Here is a 23,384-nt window from a genome sequence, read left to right on the forward strand (position 1 = left end):
TTAAATTTATATATCAAAAAACATTTTTGTTTTAATACTTTATAATTAATTAAATTAATTTTTTTTAGCCTCCTGTTGAGGTAGGACATGAATAGTACGGAAACTGGTGTTCTTGGTAGTACAGATACATTAGTAAAAGAAGCTCTCAGTAAATTTATTTTTCAACATACAAGACAGGATGCTCTCAGGTATGTTCAGAACAATTTTAAACTGTTATTTCCATTGAAATATTAAATTGCAATTAATAATTCTTTCAGTTCTATTGATGAAATTGTTTTAAGTTATGTGGTTGGTATTCTGGAAACGTTAGCGACAGAAACGGGAGACGATGCCTTTGATGTAGACCAATTTTCAGAAATGATGAGTGCTTATCTCCCTGCATTTTCAAAGATTAATAGGTAAATTTGATTACAAAATTATTTATTCTAAAATCTGAGTTGAATATAAAAATAGCTCTAATACTATTTGTACATTTTTATTAGCACTGCAATATGTGAATGGATGTTTCAGTTAGCATCATGGTTGGCAAAACAACAAGGTTAATATTTTATTAAACATATTTTGCTTTATCAGAATATTCATTTCATCACTTAATAAATTTTTTCAGATGGAAAAACAATGAGTTCATTTCAGAAAACAAACACAAAACCAGAATTCCTCTTATCATTAGAATCTGCTGTGAGAACAGAAAATAAGGATATGAGTGAAGAGATTCCATATATTTCTTCTGATGATACTAGTATATGTTCATGCAGCAGTAATGCAAGCCAGTCAGAGGATGAAGTCAAACAATCAAACCAATTTGCTGCAAGTGTTTATTTTATCATTATTTTAATAACTTAAAAAGTTTTAATTTCATAATTTTATAAAAAAAATTCTTTCAGGATGAAACAATAACAAATTTGAATGATCAAATAAAATTGTTAACAGAAATGTTTCCGCATATGTGTACATTAGAAATTCAGCATTGCATTACTCTTACTGGTGGAGATTGCCAAAAAGCTGCACAATTACTTCTGCAAAGACAGGATAATGGAGAAGTAACTCATAAACCAAAACTTAACCAGCAGAAATCAAAACCTGGAAAATGTATGGATAACTTTTTACAGGATAAAGAACTCAGAGAACAAATTTTAAACAGGTAAGAAAAAAGCATTCATAAATAATGTTGTTTGGAAATGATTTCAGTCGTTCCTCTTTATAGATACGCATACATAGATAAGGACGACGATGCTCGGGAGCACAAACCAGTGGCCCCAAAATCCGTTTGTATCGCATTTATCTTAAGTAATTGTCACTTGTCTGATAAATTTTTTAATAATTTTTTTTTTGCCTAGGAACCCAAAAAATTGATTAGATACAGAGATAATAAGATAGTCAGTGTTAAGGGCGAAAGATATTCCGAAGTCAAAACAGAGGAATCCGAAGACATGAAAAAAACATATGTTACACTAAAACCTGCCCGGCAATATCGTTTTCACTAAAGTATTTAGTTTTAAATAAGAAAAAAATTATTATTATTGTAGAAATATAAGCATGCTATAAAATACATTAGAAGTAGAAAGAAGAAAAGTGTATTTCTTAAAAAAATAATAATTTTTGATATCTGATCCTTGGTTGGATGATAATCATTCAACCCTACCTTCACTTTTACATGTACAGTTCAATAGTCAATTGTATTAATTTTTGATGTCTAAAAGACCACATTTTTCTTACTACAGTACAAACTAATTGTAATCCATACACTTAATTTATGGAGAAAATAGTCAAATAATATAAAATTAATCATTTTAATGATATGTTGTATATCTAGTTACAAACAATTGTTTGCCATTTAAATATGTGATTATACAAAAATGAACCAAATGATGTAGCACAAGTATTATGTGATTTTTTTTCCTCGGACTATGCTGATTTGCGAAGTCATTTCATGAATTCATCTTTTTATTTTACAAAAGGGAAAAAAATCATCTCATTTACTTTTATTGTCTATATTTTGTAAAATTTTATCAATATTTATTGTGATGTGATGGCTATACAATTTCAAAATTTTTTTTTACATCTTTATAATATTTACACATTTTTTTAAATAAGTGTAAATCTGACATGTTTATTGTATTATTTTATGTGATTTAAAATAAACATCATCTTGTAAGAGTAATTTTTATTCATGATTCTGTTCAGAATACAATGTTTTATATATAAAACTATAGTCATTACAAATGAGAGTTTGTTTAATTAATATTATTGTATTTTATGTTAATTTTGTAAAATATCCTTGGAGATCACAAGCTGCATAACTTCATTTGTACCTATATAATAATAGTGAGATAATTTAAATTATTAAAGAAACATTAAGTTATTTAATAGTTAAACAGTACCTTCTAAAATTTGATGAACTCTTGTATCACGCATATACTGTTGCACAGCATAATCTTTTAGATATCCATAGCCACCATGCATCTGGAGTGATTGGTTTATAATCTGAAAATAGTTCATCTTTAAGTGAATTCTTTTAAGTTATTTTTATTATTATTAAATGAATAACATACATTAAAACAAGTTTCTGTGCCAAATAGTTTTGCCATAGAACACAGAGAGACAGTTTCAGGTAAATTATTTTGAAGCGCGTGCGCTGCTTTACGGATTAATAAACGAGACGCAACAAGTCCTGTGGCCATTTGAGAAAGTTTAAATTGGTGATGCTGTAAAAAAAGAAAAAAACCATGAAAAATTTGTATTTTTATAAAAATATACAAAGATACAACATTGGAATCTGGTTAACTTCAAGTCATTTTCTTTCCCTGATCATCCAGCATAGGGATTTATATGTTAAATCAAACTGGTAAATATTTTAAATAAAATAGTTTAACTTGAATTTATTAAATTAAAATTCCAGAGAGTTTATGAAAATACTGTTTCAAAATTCCAATTTGAGTTAACGTTCCAGTATAGAATAAACTAATCAGAAACTTTCTACAAAGTGCGGGAACCACGTATGACTAAAAATAAACATGTCGTGTGATGACGGAGTGGAGGCTCCCAGACAGCGTGAGTATCCTAGATACAGTAACTGGCATTCAAACTTGCCCTTTTTTTTGTTGATGGATTTTTCCAACTGGCTGATGTAATAAATAGATAAATTATTTAAAAAGAAACAATTATATTCTGATTGTATGTAAAAAATTTTAACCTCTGGCAAAATTTTAAATATATAACAATTGCAAAGAGTGGGTTTTTTGTGATAAAAAAAAGTAATAAACAGATAAGTTCAACACTTGAGATGTCACAATTAAAAAAAAATCCTCACTAAACACTTAGGAGTGAACAGATCAACCATTCGGAAAAGAATTTCTCGGTAACATATTTACCCATTCGGTTAAGCATTTTTGAGTTTCTGGTCAACGTCAAGAGATTTACATTAACACAATGATTCCACAGAAATATTTTATAGTTTATTACTGATCACAAATGAATTGATGCACAAAATTTTGATTTTTAGCCAAACCTCTGTAACTCGATACTTTTTAACTCCAAGTCCAAATTTTCCCCCGACCGATTTGAGTTAACCAGACTCCACTGTATTTAAAAAATAATGATATTAGATTACTTGAAATTCTGCAAGTGGTTTACCAAACTGTTTCCTAACTTTAAGATGTTCCAAAGCTAATTCCAAACTTGCTTGGGCAGCACCTAAAGAACATGAGGCTAAAACACAATATAATAAAAATAAATTAACAAAATATTACAACAGCAGTAGTTATTTTAGATATTTCATTATTGCAATTTTTAAATAATATATATTTTTATATACAAGTTAATACAAATTTCTAACAGCTGTCTTATATATTACCCTTTTTTAATATATGCACCAATATTTATTACCAATAGTTTAGCTTATATCAAACTGATTGAGAATAGTTTTGGTTGATAAATGATATCAAAAATGATTATATTTTCAACTCAACTCATACCATTCAACTAGAAATTTTTTAGTAAATGAGTTTTCTTGCCTATATCTTATTAAATATTTAATGACCTAAGTAATGTGCTGTTTGAAAATTCATAAAATATAGTGTTGTTCTCTAAACTTCCAAACTTGATAAAGTGAAGCCCTTAAGCAAAGAAAATTTTTTTGCAGAGCCCTCGCAACTCCTCGGCATCTTTTGCTATACATTTGTACAATTGACGGAAAAATAATAAAAAAAAACGTTATTAATAATCATTCAATGAAACGTCAGTTGTATGCATGATAAGGGCAAATGGCAACTGTAATGTTGAGGTGTACTGCCAATTCAAATAAATAATTACTCATGCATTGTTTATTTTATAACTTTAAAAATGTTTTAAAAGATTTGCAGAGCCCACTTTGGAAAACACTGGTCTAATTCGTTAAAATATTAAAAGTTCAAAAAATTTTTGAGAAATTGTTTTATATACATTAAGAAATTATGAGATAGGGGATATCGTTTTCCTAGCAAAAACGTTTGGAATGCACTAAACTTAACAATTTATGCATAACATTTAAAGTATTAGAGAATCATACAATAAATCAATTAGATATAAAAAAATATTCTACATTTCACATGTTTACGTATATGTGTAATTATATACACAGGTTATCATAAAATTTTGATACTAATTTTCCTGATTTTTTTATATGCACTTCATAAACATCTTTTAAAGTGTACATACTTGATATGAATCATTGAATGAAGACTTATGTATATTTTCTAATTTCTAATATTTTCTAATAAGTCTTCATTCAATCAAGAAATCTTGCTGACATGCATATGGATATAATGAAGCAAAATGTGACAGTTACTTGTTCATTGTGTCACTGAGGTAAACATGCCTAAGACCTCACGAGACTGAGCATCCACTTCCATTCTGAATTCTGAAAATAAATTTTTTGGTTTTGTGGAAATTTTTTCTGCATGTCTTAAAATGTCAGCATACAGAATTTGGCTGCATTTGGACTGTTATGTATCCCATCAGACTGCATTGAATAGATATACAGTATATTTCTGCAGATAAGACAATAGTTGAATCATAAAAAAAGACCTCAAAATCCGGGGTCATTTTATAGGACAGATACAAAAAAATTAGATTGAAATTTATATAAATTAAAACCATTATAAAAAACAGACAAACTGTAATTATTTACTAGCAGAGAGTAGGGCATGTCCACAAAATAGAATAGCCCGTATGATGTTTTTGTAAATAGTCGGGGTCATTACTCGAATGCCCAAATCAGTGCGAACGTTTGCAACAATAGAAAGACAGAAAATAAAATTTGTTCATTCGAAAAATTACGGAATAGGACATAAATCCGTATACGCTATAGAGTATTATTATCCAGAAGATGATTGCTGATCTAAACTAAATTCATAGACCATTGATAGTTTGGGAATTGTCTTATAGGACAGATAAATGCTAAAACTATAAAACTTTCACAAAAACTTATACCTCGTCTTATCCACGGAAATATACACTACTTTAATTATGATTATGTATAAAATTTAATAAGCAAATAAGTGTATGCAGTTACACTTGTTTTAAGATTTTTCAACCATGCACTCCTAATTATAAAAATTAACTTTACATTTTAAATAAAATTAAATTTGAAATTTCTTTTTCTAAAATTTTATAAATTTGAAGAGCATCTCTAAGATTATTTCTATGTATTAAAAATTGTTTTTTGTATCTGAATATTTTAATATTTTTAAAGTTCTAACATTATTTTCATATATCCAAAATATAATCCATTTTAAAAAATTAAGTTTTAAGATTTCCTATCTAAATATATAAAATTACTTGTCCTGACTGAGTGATTGACTGATTCATCATCGCCCAGAGCAAATCGCTGAACCTAAAGAGGTAAAATTTGGTACACAGCCAGGGTACATCATGAAAACGCACACTGAGAAGGGAGTTTTCAAAATTTCCCCGCAGGGAGGAGAGGGAAAGCATTAAGGCTTAACCTGAAGAACAGCTTCTACTGTACTATTTTAAATGCGATTTTTAATCTTTAACTGCATTTAGTCTTCATTGAGTACTTAGGTGTATTAAATTGATAACATTTAAGATATTCTATCTTGAGGAAACCGTGTTTTGTATTTTCTTTTCTTTTCTTTTCTTTCGAAGACACAATGTAGTGACGTAAACTTAAACACTGGGCGAATTTTTCATCCTTTTTATTCGGTTGGAATAAAAAGGATGAAAAATTCGAAAGAAAAGAAAAGGTTTAAGATATTGTTATAAATATTTTTATATATTTTGATTTTTTAACCAAGCATTCGAACTGTTTAATTTGAATTTGTTATTGCATATTGGTTCGAATTAGTAAACATTCCAGAAAACTGATCAAATTGAAAACAGTTTGTTTGATTCTCAGCAATTTTTGTCATTCTCAGCAGTAGGTGTTATATAACAATTACTATACTGAATATAAATGGTGTTTGCTTGCAAAATCCACATGGGCGAAGTCGTGAGTATCAGCTAGTTATTTAATAAATGTAAAATACAGAGCATTCACAAAGGATAGAACCTTTGTCGTTGCCTTTTCTTTTCTGTCATTGCACACCATTAAAATTTACAAAAATTACGGAGACGACCTTCCTTTTTAGGCTACTGCTTCCGCAACAAACATGCAAAAATGGTAAAACATCCACACAAAAAAAAACTTTTTTATATCCCAGTATGAACAGATTTAGACAAAATGAATGTTTTTGACCATAAAACTTGGTCTTCATCAGGTAAAACATCCTCTGGTGTCTTTTGTGAATGCTCTATATTTTACATTTATTAAATGTTAAATAATGTCAGCCACAATTTTATTTTGTTATTTTATTTAAAAAGTATTATTGTGATAGTAGTGAAACACCAGAGGATGTTTTACCATTTTTGCATGTTTATTGCGGAGGCAGTAGCCTAAAAAGGAAGGTCGTCTCTGTAATTTTTGTAAATTTCGATGGACCACTGATGGTGTGCAACAACAGAAAGGAAAAGGCAACAACAAAGGTTTTATTCTTTGTGAATGCTCTGTATTTTACATTTATTAAATGTTAAATAATGTCGGCTATGATTTTATTTTTCCTATTATATTTTTGTCATTTTCTAAGATTTTCCAAGAAAATTTAATTTCTAGATATTCACCAATTTCCTACACAATGGACACTTTCATTGCTTTAATATTTTATATATAAATGTTTTAAATTCAGTTAATGATTTTATATCAATTACCAATATTCACTCTTCCTCCATTCAGTCCCTTCATAGCAATTGAAAATCCTTCTCCTTCATTTCCTATTCTGTTCTCTACAGGAATTTTACAATCTTCTAAAATCACGGCACGAGTTGGTTGAGAATTCCATCCTACCTGACAAGTAAACTTTGTATAGCTTTTTAACAATTAAAAAATATAAAATATTTTACTACAAGGATAGATATGTATTATATCAATGGTGCAGTTTTCTTTATATTGCTTTAAAAATCAATTCTTTAAATATTTCTTCAAAAAAATTGATGAGACTTCATAGGCTAAATCTGAAGAAATTAACTGATGTTTTTTTATCTGGACCACATTTCATCAGAGACAAAAACTTCTGAATGTTATCTTTGTTATTCTTTATTCACAGTGCATTTCGGGTGCAAGATTTTTTTGTGTAACTTGCACACCTCATCAGGTGTTACATTTCTACACCTCATCAGGTGTTACATTTCTACAAATTGGTATAAATACAATTATTACAGTGATTATTACGGTAAAATTACAACTTTACAAATTAAAACTATTATTACAATTTCCATTATTTGGATATATTTACACAATAGTGAACTAACCTGTTTTATGTTTACTATTGTGTAAATATATCACTATTGTTCACTATTGTGAACAATAGAATTCATTTTTAAAGCAATAAAATATTTTATTTAAAAATTATAGTAATATTTCAAAAATTCAAATATCTATAGGTTATTCATTCATTTTATCTAAAAATCATTTGCATGGATTTTGAAGAGTTAATTATGTTTAAACCAATAGTACCTTTTTCTCTTTTTTGCCAAAACTAAGACCTGGAGTTCCTTTTTCCACAAGTACACAAGATATCCCTTTAGGTCCAGGCCCTCCTGTTCGCACCATTATGACATAAACATCACTGGATCCTCCACCACTAATAAAAGCTTTACTTCCATTCAAAATATAATAATTTCCTTCTTTTTTTGCAGTTGTAGAAAGTGATGCTGCATCACTACCACTACCTGTTAAAACAGAAATGTCAATTTTCTCATTAAATAATAATAAATTATTAATAAAATTGATATACCAGGTTCAGTTAAGCAATATGAAGCAAACTTTTCCATAGAAGTTAAAGAAGGTATCCATTTTTTTTTCTGTTCTTCAGAACCAAACTCATCAATCATCCAAGCACACATGCTAATAATAATTATAAATTTTTTTTATTTGTAATTTTTATTTTTAAAGACAAGAATTTCAGCAAGCATACTTATGTATAGTGATGTAAGCAGTAGTACTAACACATCCAGCAGCTAAAGCCTCAAAAATGACAGAAGCATCAACTCTACTTAGTCCAGAACCACCATATTTATCTGAAACGTAGACACCGCCAAATCCCAAATTTGCAGCTTTGCGGAGTGTGTCAACAGGAAATATTTCCTGTAAAAAACGTTTATGCATAGATACGTAATCAAACACAAATTCTTCAAAATAAATGCAAGTAATTGAATTTAAATAACAAACTTTAAAAATGTCAACAAATCAGTATGCTGTTTGAATCATTAGTATATGATTCTTTACATATTTGAATAATGTACTAATAAGTGATTATATTTTATATTAGATTTTCATTAGTTATTTCTGATTAGGATGATGACTGTATATATTATTAAAGTGTATAAACTTTTCTTATAATTTTATTGCAATTTTAAAATTAGCAACAAGTGATTACAAAAAGCATATTTTGCCTATTTTTATATTGTGAAGAAAGCAACTATTTTCAGCATTGATATGTTTTTTAAAAATTTTTTAAAAATTTAATTATAACATAAATACAAATAACTTGCATACTGTGTAGAGAAGAGAATACAGATAATTGTTCAGGTAAATTTAATTAATTGATCTGATTGATATATGACATTAGAACTTAGCTATAATTGTTATTAGTTATCTACTGTATGAATAATAAATTGTAGAAAAAGACATCCTTATAAAATAATTCAAATTTGTGGTAAATTAAGTTCATAGCAAGAAGAAGCTTTATTAATGCTAATTTATTCTAAATTTTATATAACTTGTTTATCAAATTACTCTTTAAATATTATTCATTCACTGAATAACACTGTTACCTAAACTGACCTTTGTCCACCTTTCCGTTCATAATAACAGTTACATTTTTCTTTTTTGTTACTTCCACTCAGGTTGTTTTTGATGGATTAATAATTAATCAACGTTTAACTTTTATGTTCCATTTAATTAAAGTATCCTATACAATCTGTTTGATACTTAGAATTCAATTAAAATGTGATTTTTACAGCTGAAAAGATAAATAATATACTGTATATATATTTCAATTATATTTCCTACATATACTTTTTGGTATTTTCACATCCCTAATGCAAATCTGATGTTTTTGTAATCCATCGTATTCTTCACTTTATAATGACCCAGGTCAAAATACAATATGGCCACTGACATGTACCTCCGAATAGCGGACGCCTCAAAATAGCAGAAAAACTTCTTGGTCCTGATGGTATCTGCTTTTCGGAGATTATACTGTAATAATTATGTTGCATATATACTATATGACATATTATATGAAATACTACTAACATTGCCCTACCAGTCAAAACATATTCATTAATCAAATTAACCATTAGTATTAGAAAAAATCCTTAATTACTGGTGAATTTGATAAATTCATAAATATTAATTATATTCTCCAATATCTTTAGTGACAATTATAATTTATCAAACTCTCCCTAACAGATTTATAAAACATACAATATACAGTAAGACCCTCTTAACACTGCCTCGATTAACGTTGATTTGATATAATGCAGTCTGCTTGAAGCTTAAAACAAGCTCAAAATTTACGCTGATTCAAATTATCATGGCATGTCATTGATTCATATATAATATGATTATTTCCAAACATGAACACAAACCAATCAGCAAAAGGTGGCAATTTGTCATAGTGCTGTATTTTCCTTAAATCAATGTTTGTTTGGTGCAAGTTTTGGAAAAAATATAATATCATGGATGCCATAAACAATATCAACTTCGCTTAGCAAGAATTAACTGATAAATGCATGAACAAAGTGTGGAAGAAGTTATGGCTGGAGGTATCCAAGAATTCGCAACGAGAAGACCCTATTGCTGTATTGTTAGTTGGTCAACCTAATCGATATAGTAGAACTAGGAGATGTAGATGAGCAGGATATTGAGGAGTTACTGCAGGTTTCTGGTGAGAGCCTTACCATTAACAATCTTTAAGAACTGGCAGAACAAGAAATTCATATAAAACTGGAAAATAGTGATTCTGAAAACAAAGAACCAAAAGAATTTCTCTACAGATTTCCTTAGTAAAACGGTAACAATAACCAAAATTTTTTTTGTAGAATTTTGTCGGATGGCAATTTTATGAAAATTAATTTGAAGACAGTCTGTCCGAAATTGGAAATTACCACTTATTCACTTCTTGTGTTCCAGAATACAAAGAAGTGAATAAATGGTGGTTCCCAATTTCAGACAGACTGTATCTTCAAATTAATTTTGATAACTGAAATCATTGATCAAATTGTAGTGAATGATTCAGATTTTGAAAGGAGTGCAAAAGCAAGACGAGGCATTTTGAATGCAATCTCCTGATACCAACATTTTCTTAACAAAAGAAAAATAAAAGTGACAAATGACACTACACAACTTCATCACAACAAAAATCAAGAATTTCGGAAGAGCCAGAACTTTCATCACAAAAAATGAACTTTACATTTCTGCGTGCATATGTTTATGTGTTATTTAACATATATTATTGTGCAAATTAATATAAAAATAACTTAAAATTAAAGTAAAATCTGTTTATTTTTGGTTGTGTTTTCCTCTTTCCCTATTTACTCTGTGTTAAAATGACCTTGTTTAACGCTGTTTCATTTAGTGCTTTGTCATCTAGGAAAGTATCCCCCGCGTTAAGCGGGGTTTTACTGTATTTTTCATTTTAAAAAAATTGAAGGTTTTCCTTCAATGTATCTCTATCACATATTTTTCATTAAAATTCTTAACAATATAAACAATTTTATTCTATTTTAGTCTCCAGATTTAGTCACTTTATACAGAAGCTTAATATTATTTCTATTTTTACTTCTCTTAATTGTGTTAGTTGATCTCACTGATCAGATGAATATAAAAATGATTAAAAAAAAACAATGTTATTGTGCTACGTCGTTATGTTTTAAATTGATACTATATATCATATGTATGTTGGTTTTGTTCATATAGGATATTTTCTTAGAGAAAAAAAATTTAGATTCATCCAAGTTTTACTAAATTAATTCAGTAAAATATTTTAAATTTCACAAAATAATATTTAATAGAAAATTTAAAATTTTGTAATTTCTGTTTTTCTTCACAGAAATATATTCTAGTTCATAACAATTGAATTTTAAGTTATTAAAAATTAATATTTTGATAAAAACAAGTTTATAATTTTGTCTTTATTAATGTTAATGTATTTGAATAATGTAAAGTTTAAAGTTATAAACACTACTGCTCTATTTTAATATTTTATTGATTTGATTTCTATTATTCAAATCTATTTGAGATAATAATGAAAGCATAAAATAAACATCTCAATAAATGAGCTTTTTTTTTTTTTAGTTTCATTTTTGAATTCAATATTTTCATTATTAGGTTGGACTTGTGCAACTTTGTTGTGTCACGACAGAACTGAGACAGAGCCAGAAAGAAAGAGGCAATCCTTACAATTGCCTGACAAGTCTGCTACAATTCTTGTATCTGTGATGTAAGTAGAGAGAGCCATGTTGGTTCTAGCGTGTTGGATGTCAGACCAAAGCTCTTTCAAATACTTACAAATTGTAGCAGACTTGTCTTGGGCCAGACTCATCTTTACTACTCCCCATACAGAGCACCTCAAATGGTTAGAGGCAGTAGAGATATTTAAAACTAATTTCACTTCATCATGTATTAATTTCAAGGAGGAGATGGTTTTGTCGATGGTCTGGCAGGCTCTCCTTGACAACGCAGTTTAACCTTTAACCTTTAGTTCAATCTAGTTTAAACACAAAAATACGCATGGGCAACTTTTATTTTTTGAATTTGTACTTGTTTTTTGAATCCATGTTCGAATGTTATATTACAAAGAGTTTTTGGTCGTTGCATCTAATAACCGTTGGAAAACCTGAAGAACAACTCGGAAGGAGTTAGAAAATGTTTGTTTTTGTTTATTTTTATTTTTTCATATGTTATTGGTTACGCATATGTTAATAAAATAATAATAATATAAGTTAATAAAAATTTACATTAAAAAAAATTGCATGTAGTGAGAAATAATAAATGACATTTTTATAGCCCAAAACATATATTGGTATTTGGATAATTAGTTTAAACACTGTAAAGTACATAAGAAAAAGTCCAATGTCTAGTATCAATATTTCATATGTCTCAAAATATATGATATTTTAATAATTATATACCTAATATTTAAATATATGTATAAGAAGATAAAAGAAATTTTGGTATATTTTAATTATTTAATTTATTCAAATACATACTTCCTCATCCCATTTTGACATATTTGGTAGCATTTCCTTTTGTGCAAAATCATTGGCAATCTTCTGAATTTGAACTTGTTCTTCAGTTAACCCAAGAGATGCTAAATAAAAAAAATATCAGTTAAGTTAAATATATCTTTTATATGAATTTTTAAAGTATTTTACAGAATATAAATGATATTAATTTTACTGAACATTTTTAGAAATGGTAAATGGTTTAAAAACCAGTTTGTTTTGAAGTACCATGTACAATAGAAATAGATTACATTCTATTGTAGGATAATAGTATATTTTAACTATCATACTAACAAGAAAACACTATGAAATTCTACCCAACTTTTAAATACTTCATGCTTAAAGTAAAAGTTTACATGAAATAAGTTATAAGTAACAATCAGAAATCCTTGATCATAAAGTTTTGAGAAAAAAGGGAACCAATTTTAATTTATTGGATTTATATGCTCTGGCACAAATTTGTTCATAAGAGTAAATGGCTTAGTGATTATGATGCACTTGTTCAATACTAACTGCACCTATTTAAGGGAAGATAGGGTGACAGGATGAGATAGATGTAGTAATAATTTTGCTACATGTGCAAGTACCTGTGCTTTATAAGCTTTATCAGTTATAATACATCATTTTTCCTTGAAAAGAGCATTTGTGTAAACAAAAGAGTAGCCTGGGTAAAAATTGGGAAAGTAGGAGAAGCTGGAAGGATGATCTATGGATTTAATAGTCGGTCACACACATATTTACTTTGATGGAGACTGTTCTAGAAAGTCTTGAGATTTTTCCACTACCATCAAAAGGAAATTTAAAGGAAAGCCTTTAAATAGCCAGCTCACAAAATAGTATGCAATGAGCACAGATTTATAGATGAAGAAAAAAGGAATGTGAAGGAATTAAACAATGTTGCAAAACAACTCAGTGGTAACAAAAGTGTTGAAAAGGAATGTTCATTTAATTTTTAAAAGAAAATAAAATCCAGGAGAAGTTAGAAACTCCCAGAAAAAAAGACCATATACATTTCCAGTAACAGGTTTGGACAAGTTCAAGCACTACCCCATCCTGTCATCCTATCTCTCCTAAAACATGCACAGTTACCCATTCATCACACTGACTATATCTTGGCCTGTGAGTCCAGATCTCATGGCTGTTCCATGTTCAAATCTCAATTTTAAGTATTCAATCTCAATTTTTCTTTATATACATATATTAGCTATATTAACTGTACTAATCAGTCAGTTTAAACTATACTTTAAAAAAATAATCATTATGAGACTTAGAATAAATCTAGATGTCATATTTCTTTTTTTTTCATTTAATTAAATTGCTTATAATGAGATTTTTCTATTTCTTAAAATTCTCCAATTATTAATTCTAATTTTGAAAAGGCAAATGAGAAATGAATTTGCAGAAAGAAAATCATTTGCCAAAGTATTTAGTTAAAAATTTTACATAGCTCTGATTTAAGAATCTGTATATTTAACATAATTTATTTCCATTTATAATACAGTCAAACTCCATTAATACAAATTCGAAGGAATTTAAAAATTGAAATTCTGTATTAAAGAAATTTGTGTTAACCTAATAACTCCAATGTAACTGGATAAACACCAAAATACTAAATTACAAAACCAAACTCTAGCAGTTTTTAAAACAAACTAAAGTTTTTTGTAAACTTAAATTTTATTTTAAAAACTGCTAGTTTGGTGTTGTAATTTAGTATTTTTGGATTGACTGAATTCCTTAACATTGAAATGCCTATCCTGTCTCAACAACAGAACTGCAAATCTAATTTGCCTTAACACAAATTTCACATAAACTGGTAGCATAATAACAGTGTTTCATTGTATAATTTAATCTATTTTAACTATTGGATTTTTATAGTTACAAAATCCTATGTAATAATACATTAATAAAATGATTTACAGGAAAACCTGACTTAACACGACTTCAATATGAGATAACTAGGGTTGCCATACGTCCCGTATATACGGGACTGTCACCATATTTCACTACTCAGTTCTGTATTACTATTTGTCCTGTTTTCTCCCTAAACTCTGTATGAGGTGTCCAGCATGCAGGGAGCACAGGATCTCTCAGTCAGTCTCAACTATCAGAGCTTGGTGAACACTAATTTGTTTCACGTGTGTAATAAAATAACTAATTGCTCACTCCTGTACATCAAGTCTTTTTTAGGTAAAACCATTTTAATACCTGTAATAAAAAATGTCAAAGAGGAAGTTTCATTTTAAAGATGAATATACCAAAAATTAGTCATTTATAAAGAAAGATTGAACTGAATTTGAAACATTGTGTTCTATTTGTAATTCTCATATTGCCAGTATCCATGGATCATGGTTAATGGCATTTTTACAAGTAAGAAACATTGATATTGGCAACACGAGATTCTATTCAACCAGTTTGTATATCTAAAAGATTATTTAGAGAAAAATAATACCAACCAAAACTGCAAAGCAATTATGAAATTGAGTATGGAAGAGAAATGGCTGAAGTTTTTTGCAGATACAAAGCATATTGATCAGAAGTCATGTCTAATAAAGCTGTGCAAATACGTATTTGCCATTCCAGCCCACAATGCAAATGTAGAGAGAATATTTTCTCTAATTAGCTAATGCCAACTCAATGGTCAGACGAAAGATACAGGTTGTCAGTGGAGACAATTGAAGCAATTTTGATTTGTCATTATAATTTTAAAATGACTTGCACCCAAATTTATAATTATGTGAAAGAAAAAAATGATATAATTAAGAATGTAAAATCAACTTTAAAATATGACTGGGCTAAAAAGGATTAGCCTTGCATCTTTTTCGTTATTCTACATGTTCATTTTATTGGATTGCTTAAACTTCATTGATTTTTTATCAGAGTAAAATAAACCATTACCTACTCACTTTTTTCATGTTTTTATTTATTTAGCACTTAAAAACATCCTGTATCAATGCTTGGCAATTATAGCAACCCCGATAACCAATAACCGTGATTGAACGAAATAAAACTATTTCCTGCTTTGAGCAAATAATTAATCAGTTAACACAAATTTTTTATGGTACAGTAGCTGAAATTTTTTCCTTTCAATCCGAAATGAAAAACTTACATCACGAAAGCTGCAAGAGTGCAACAGTGATACTGTTGCACCTTCTGACATACACATTACATGAGTACAAGTGCAAGAATATTACAACTAAGGGATCAACTGCAAGAAATTTGAACTGGCATTTGATCACATCATGTGTACCAAATTTTCTTTGACATGGATCATAATATAGAAAGAAGTGCAGAAGTACAGAGAAATCTTGTTAAGGTGATCCATACCTATCACAAATTGTATAAAGAAATGAAAACGCTTAACACTGTTCAAACATTATTTAAATATTTTGTAGCAAAAAACTAGCTTAATAAAGTATATTTACACAATTATTTTTTATTAATGGTAACGATTTTATCCACTAATGTAGCTTAAGTGGTATATAAACTTTAAATATACTGATGGGATAATTGTAATTATTCTTCTTGTTTGTTACATTCTATTAGTTTGATTTTGCTTAATGCATATTAATTGAAACACTATGAATTTTTATTTTGTTTTAAGCATTTCAAAAATGAACAGTTTTATACCATATCAGTTGGGCAGATACTTTTGTAATTACAAAAGTATATAAATATAAGAAAAGATTGAAAGGTTAACATGTCAAATGTAAATTATAAATGAATAGGGGTAATTTATTAGAATAGGTTAGGTTAGGTTAGTTTGTGCGTCCCCACTGTTTCAGAGACGAGCCGCCATGTTCGCTACCATAGGTAACATTAACCATTTTTCATTTAACTTTCTTTTATGTAACATAATTAATTTAATATGTTCAAGGTCATTGAAATTAAATATACAAATACCAAATGAGAATTTATATCCAAGAATTTAACTGATTATGTTTGATTAAGTTAATTCCAACGTATATTATAAATTATGTGGAGAGGAATCGTTTCCTTCATCACGTGCTTTAAATATAGTAAACAAAAAAACAAGATTAAATGCTTGACATCATAATATACGATCAAAATTAAACTTTAATTGAATACAAAATTGGAAATAACGTACGATCAATGCATGATGCTATAGAACGTATTCCTAATTTCAAATTCGGCCCGAATCTCCCGTTATTAATAATTTTCAGATTTTTATACAAGCAAATTGCGAATCTCATGCTTCTCACTCGGCTGACGTCACACCGTAGCAGAAACAAGCAAGTAAGTGTTGCCAAATTATTACTATTTTGAATTTTAATTTACAGATAAAAATTTAATTTAATATTTAAAAAATCATTTAATTTTTATACGTTTTAGCGTTAAAATTAATAAACTGCAAATATTTATACTTTGTATTTAAATAAATATTTCACTCTTTCGGCCCTGTGGGCACTAAGAGGGTTTCTTCTAGCATGCCCACAACGAAGCGGCCGGATGGTGAGGGACGGGGCCCGACATATCCGGATGAACTATTCTCCGAAAAATTTCTAGAGACTTTTCGATCCGTCCGGATACGATTCCGCTCCCCCAGAGCGCTAGGCTGTCATCTTGACCACTCGACTGGTCATCCGGCTACGAAAAGAGGAGAACATAGTAATCATGCTTATCCACAAAAAGTTTGTGTCGAAGATCTAGTCTTCGAATAAATATATTTAAATAAATGAAACAAATATGCTTTAAGTATGCTTATTGGAAAAAAACAAGATGAAAAAAATTTGGTGATAAACCGAAAGGATTATTGAAAAGGATAGGTAATACCGAAAACGTATGATAAGTTATGTGCCAGATGATAGCTCCCAACGTGTCACTTCGGGCACGCGTGCCATAAGTTCGCCAACCCTGGACTAGTTCAATCTCTCTTTTTCGTCCAATGTACGAGTAATAAGTCCTACAGTAATAAGTCCTACTAATAGTTTATAGTCATAATAAACTAATATTAATAAATATTATTCAAGTAAAGTTTATATACACAAACTTATTGTTTCTACCGTGAAAAAGGAAAACAACCAAGAATAAAACAGAAATAAAAATACTAACATAAAAAGATATAATAAAGAATACATATACCAGGCATGGGCAAATGTGGCTCTTTTTGAGTTTCGTGCGGCTCTTGCTGAAAGTGTTAATTTCTGTTTTTTATTATTGTTTTTACAATTTTATTTGTATAATTTTGTGAAAATATGTTTATTTAAAAAAATTCAATATTTGTTTTATATTATATTTATATTATATAATAAAATCACACGCCTTGCCATACCACTGCCACGACAGTACAGAACTGCTGCTCCCATGCATTTTGAAAAACTTACATTGCGGCTCCCACTGAACTCTTGCTTGCCTACCCCTGACATATACTATGATGACAAACGTATTGAAATATTCAGTTTCCATGCTGTCAGGCGAATTGGATATGTGAATGAATCCAGGAAAGTATGTACAGTATAAAACAGATTATCAACAAATAATTTTCCGGAACATATAGCCTACCGTAAGGACGGCAATTGGTGCAAAGTTGACAGACTTCGAGTAGTGAATGGATTGCCATCTGACAAGCAATCAGTATGGGGCATTACAGCGCTTTTGGACCTTGCCAAAGTCCATTGTTGACAATGTCATTCGAAAGTGAAAGCAACGTACTGTACTTTCCACTTTCGGGAAGACATCGTAAACTGATTAAACAGTAGAAACGATGCCTTGTACGAGCTGTGAAAGCGTCACACTCATCATCCACTGAAACAGTCGCTCAGGTCTCGCAGATTATTGAAACACCCATTAGCATCAATAGAGGCTTAACTACCATTTGTGCAACTTGTCAATTTGCAAACCAAAGCAGCAAGGGGCCCTCGGCTCTCACACTAGCCAAAATTATTAAGAACTACTTGAAGAATTTAAAGAACGAAAAAAAAAAATTAAATGGTTTATAATTAATTTAGGCGATCAATGTTAACCACAAGACGGCCGGATGGCCGAGCGGTAAAGGTGGCAGCCTACCGCTCTAGGAGACCCGGGATCGAATCCGAACGGGTCGAATAATCCCCAGGAATTTTTCGGGGGGTGGTCCGTTCGGATATGTCGGGCCCCGTCCCTCACCACCCGGTCGCCCCATTGTGGGCCTGGCCGAACCCATAATGGGCCTACTAAAAGAGGCCCTCTTAGTGCCCACAGGGCAGAAAGAGTTAAAAAAAAAAATGTTAACCACAAAATAAGTAAGCCTATAGTGTACTGGTGTTCTTTACGATTTTTAAAATTGATAAATGACATAACTTTATAATTTTATGTATTCGCTGAGTCCGAAAAAATTATAGAAAGCCTAATAGGAGTCCGTTTTGGAAATATTGCACAGAGGCTCACATATATTAGTAAGACACTGATGACAAGAACCACCTGTAGGTTACTATGAGTAAGTGGCTGCACGCAAGCCTATCACAGCAGTGAATGAACAGCGATATTTGTAATGGTGTTTGGAGCGATATTTGTAATGGTGTTTGGAGCATTATTCTTGGATTGTCAATGAGTGGAAGCAAGTGGTGTGCACCAATAAATCAAGTTACACGAGCTTCCGTGTAACTTGATTTATTGGTCCTGCTGGGACATGACTTAACATGGTTCACGACCCAGATTCTGTAAGTCGTTTGTTTGCCACAAGAACGTGGCATTACACCTGGCTGTTTCTATTTGAATTTTGAAAATTTGCCATTTAGAAGCCAAAAGGCCACTCTGTACTTTACCCGACTGTGCCTCGCGTTGTCGGGAATAAAATAAAGATTATTTAAGAAGAAGAAAAAGAGCTTCCGTGGGTGTGGCTGTTGACTGGAGAACGGTTCTACGCTACTACGTCATCCCAACGGCACGAGAGTGTTTCTTCTGGGCATTGGTTGCAGTGAATTCCATCCTCAACACTGGTGGAATTACTCTACAATTCAAAATAGATCCCAGGGAACCTATTCTGAGTTGTAGAGTTAAGCTAACGAATACGATAAAAACCAGTTTCTATCGGAACCACGTAATTGGTGTTTAATCAACTGTGAAAATGCTATTCGGAGCAGTACGTTTCCTTTTCGGCTCCGATAGTCACGTGCGATAACTAAACATTTCTTATCAATCATTCTCGAGTTGCCGTTAGGAACGTAACGAAAGTAAAAGGAACATGACTTTAGGTGTAAAAATGATATTATTTCACGATCAACTGGAGGTAGAGAAAATTAGCATTTAATGCTGTGAATTTCAATGTTTCATCTTCGAGATAATGCGTTTCGGCTGAATGATACGCGCTTTAAAGAACTTTATTGTCTTCCGGAGCCATTACTATTAAATTTATGCCATGAATTACGAGAAAAGCCAGAACCAGGACCGAATTTGGGCGTCGAGTTTGAAGGGAAATAAAAAATTTCTAAAAAAATATTGAAGTCAAATTTTGTAATAATTTTTTTTTTACAAACCAATAAAATATACTTTGCTTTTAATTTTGTAGTATTTAATTATATTAATAACCAGTATTGTTTATATTACATTTTTAGTGATTTCTTCTTTTTGAAATATATGCTTTCCACCTCAAATTAGTAGTGTCTTGCCCCTCTACATCATACTTTTCCGTTAGTAATAGAGTCATCTATTAAATGCTTTTGGGCAAGGGGGTTTTGAATTGAAATAACTTGACTTCCGATTTGCATCGGAAATTCATATACAGTTAATTGGGGCCTCCTGTCCCTAAAGTTTCCAAATCTAATCTCGGATTTGATCTAATTCAGTTTTCGAGATTAATTGTGAAGTCCCAAAAACGGGTTAACATTAATTATTTATATTAAAAGATTGTTAAAACGAATGTAGAAAATCGTCCATTGTTAAAGGGGACAAAAGCCGATCAAAGATCGAATTAGACGCGTTAGTCATTAGAAATCGCGACGCATGAAAAAAAGGGAAAAAGATGTCAAAAGGCTAAAAGGGCCTAATGTAAAGTAAAACGCAATAATTGTAATGATTAATAATTGTAGACGAACGTCCTCCAGCAGAGATGGACCTTTGATAAGTCGCTCGTGTACGAAATTTAGATCATCAAAATTTGAAAAAAGGGAAAAGTTTTCAATAAAAAAGAAACATCATATCAAAGCATTAAATTTCAAAAATCTCTCAGACTAGACGACAATGGGGAAAATATGAGCGCAAGTTTCAAAGTTCCATCAATTCTTTCCATCCTGAGAAAACGGAAGGTGTCAAGTAGATGCGTCGAGGCGGCTCTTTCTCGTGACTCGAACAGGGGTCGTTTTTCTCTTGGAGACAAGCGAGGGACCAATCAAGAAGCGAGAAAGGAGGGACGTAGAGCCAATCAACATGAACAATACGAAAAAAGGAGATCGAGATAATCGCAGAGCGAGGAAGAAGAGAGGTCTTTTTCCTTCCACGCGCGGAGAGGCCGGACAAAAACTGTGAATCCGCTAACGGCTAATGCGCGTACAAAGACAATTTATTTTTCATGTATCGTGCCGATCTGCTAATTAGTGCCACTAAGGACAGACCACCAGTGACCAGAGACGAACATCTCCACCTGTTGCTGCCCCGGGGCCTACAGTAGAAGACGTCAGGAAAAACGCCGGCGTGACTGAGACCTTTCGAAAAATTTTATCGTTCGAGAAGAAGTCTGTGTTAGGTGTAAGTTCCTTTATGTCTAAATAAACGACTTTTGTGAGACACTTGTCGTCTGTGTCACCTCCCTCACACCCACACGCGAACGACCCTAGACCATCCTGTCGAGGGATTAACGATTCCCCCCCTAAAGGTCGGCGGACTTACATAATTAAGACAGTGGGAATTTATAGATCTACATTTTTTTTTTTTTTTTTTTTCAAATTGCAGCTCTTTGAGGTCACGAATCGACGCGAACTAATGGATAGGAAAGTTCAAAATGTCAATCGGAAAAATCCCGTTTTGACTCTGACTCGTAGACATGACAAAATTTGGAAATAAATGTAGTATTCCTTCGAATGCAAAATTGTCGCGTTGTAAGTAATGAAGGCAAAAAAGGGGGTCACCGTCCCCAAGGGGTCAACAGCTCCACCAACCTTTTATTACGTAACGGAAGAACGTTTACAAAACATCGCGGCACAATTCGTTGTACGTAACAATGTCGTATAACATTTGATAATGATTTCGATCGTTGATTTCAACAATACTTTATAATTGTAATTCGATTACAAAAAGAGAAGGCTGTGTGAGAGTATAAAACGTGAAAACGAGTTCACACGTAGAACTTCAGTGATTTCTTCGAAGGGACAAATTTAGAACAAGCGTGCTTGATAGAGCAGACGCTTAGCAGGGGGAATCCACTGATCTCTGTAGGGACTAGACAAAGACAACTATCCAAATTAACAAGATAACGCTTTAATTTTCCTGAGAACATACAGTACTTCTAGGAAAAAAATTATCACAGGAACGTACGGAGCCCGACAATCCAATATACCGAATATCGTTAACATCAAAAGTATGCTCCAGACAATGTACTGCTCAAAATTCCCGTAACGAGAGAACATAAAACATACCGACAAATGAGTTTGAAGTGTACCTCTTCCTTTTCTTCACACTGGGCAGAAAACAATTCGAAATTCAAAATCTCCACACTAGTTGCATAGTTTTTTTTTTACTTTCCGACTATTTTCCTGCGGACTTTCACACACCACTACTACTTTGCTTCTTCTCCGTCCTCTCTCCACTTCCGTTCTAACCTCTCCCCGAGACACACCCTCCAATAAAATTCCCACTCTCGGTCACACACCCAGAATTACACAACTCCTCTCCACCGAGTCGGACCCACCACATGGCGAAGGGGGAAACAGGAAAAGACGTAAGGCACAGCTGTAATATCGAATTTAGCAGTGGCGTGCGGTGGCATTTGATGACAGGGAAGCTGTGTTTCTGTAAGAAGCCCACTTCCAGGGACAATCAATTAATTGCGCGTCAATGATGGTCTAGGGCAGGGATGGGCAACCTGCGGCCCGCGACGCATAAAATATGAATAAATATATCAATTTCCCAGCTTAAGGAAGTATGCAGCAAAAATTCAAACGTTATTTCTACAACTTATCTATGTGAATAGTTTTTCCCGCAATGAATTTAGTAAAAATTAAAACAAGAAACCGGCTAACAGACACATCGAAACTAATTTAAAACTAGCAGTGACGAATATTTAACCAAATATTTCCAATATATTACGCTTACATCAGTTCCAGAAGATAAATTAAGTATACCTATGCTAATTTATAATTATATATGAATAAATAATTCTGATTTTCCAACATTTTTTTTCTCTTTCTCTTGTATGAGGCCCGCATCAGTTCAAAACTCTTAAAATGCGGCCCTTACATAGAAAAAAGTTGCCCATCCCTGGTCTAGGGTCCATTCGTATTCATTTGTTCGATAAGCCAGTAAAAACTGTAGACTTCTTTAAATGTATTTTTAATATCACAATTACATTCTGAATCGCTAGCCGCGATATAAGGGCTAAAATTAAAAATAAATTATAAAAACTTACTCGG

General features: G+C 31.0%; 2 protein-coding genes across 2 annotated transcripts in view; one reads left to right on the plus strand and one right to left on the minus strand.

Annotated features, from left to right (window-relative positions):
- LOC136981267 (CUE domain-containing protein 2) overlaps window positions 1-2,375 on the plus strand; it is a 14,890-nt gene extending 12,515 nt beyond the window's left edge. The window contains exons 2-8 of the mRNA XM_067277571.1: window positions 69-188; window positions 258-398; window positions 483-538; window positions 608-807; window positions 885-1,141; window positions 1,205-1,265; window positions 1,338-2,375. Coding sequence (XP_067133672.1) covers window positions 88-188; window positions 258-398; window positions 483-538; window positions 608-807; window positions 885-1,141; window positions 1,205-1,265; window positions 1,338-1,484 — 963 coding nt within the window. The 5' untranslated portion in view covers window positions 69-87 and the 3' untranslated portion in view covers window positions 1,485-2,375. The remainder of the gene's footprint in view (window positions 1-68; window positions 189-257; window positions 399-482; window positions 539-607; window positions 808-884; window positions 1,142-1,204; window positions 1,266-1,337) is intronic.
- LOC136981264 (isobutyryl-CoA dehydrogenase, mitochondrial-like) lies at window positions 2,148-17,089 on the minus strand. Its single transcript, XM_067277567.1, has 10 exons — window positions 16,931-17,089; window positions 12,811-12,911; window positions 8,511-8,680; window positions 8,331-8,440; window positions 8,051-8,265; window positions 7,246-7,381; window positions 3,611-3,708; window positions 2,553-2,705; window positions 2,382-2,484; window positions 2,148-2,312 (listed from the first exon to the last, which is right to left on the minus strand). The coding sequence occupies exons 1-10, from the start codon at window positions 17,034-17,036 to the stop codon at window positions 2,260-2,262; spliced, it is 1,245 nt and encodes a 414-aa protein (XP_067133668.1). The 5' UTR covers window positions 17,037-17,089; the 3' UTR covers window positions 2,148-2,259.
- Between the last annotated feature and the right edge of the window lie 6,295 nt (window positions 17,090-23,384).

The sequence above is a fragment of the Centruroides vittatus genome, unplaced genomic scaffold (genome assembly GCF_030686945.1).
Source record: "Centruroides vittatus isolate TY-2023 unplaced genomic scaffold, ASM3068694v2 contig_749, whole genome shotgun sequence".
Lineage (NCBI taxonomy): Eukaryota > Metazoa > Arthropoda > Arachnida > Scorpiones > Buthidae > Centruroides > Centruroides vittatus.

Bases quoted from the DNA above. Each gene is read 5' to 3' on its own strand.
- LOC136981264 (XM_067277567.1), bottom strand. From the start codon at position 17,036: ATGAGATTCGCAATTTGCTTGTATAAAAATCTGAAAATTATTAATAAC. The intron at 8,266-8,330 runs GTATATCAATTT...CTGTTTTAACAG, and splicing joins ATATTGCTTAACTGAACCTG to GTAGTGGTAGTGATGCAGCA. The intron at 2,313-2,381 runs GTACTGTTTAAC...ATTATTATATAG, and splicing joins AGTTCATCAAATTTTAGAAG to GTACAAATGAAGTTATGCAG.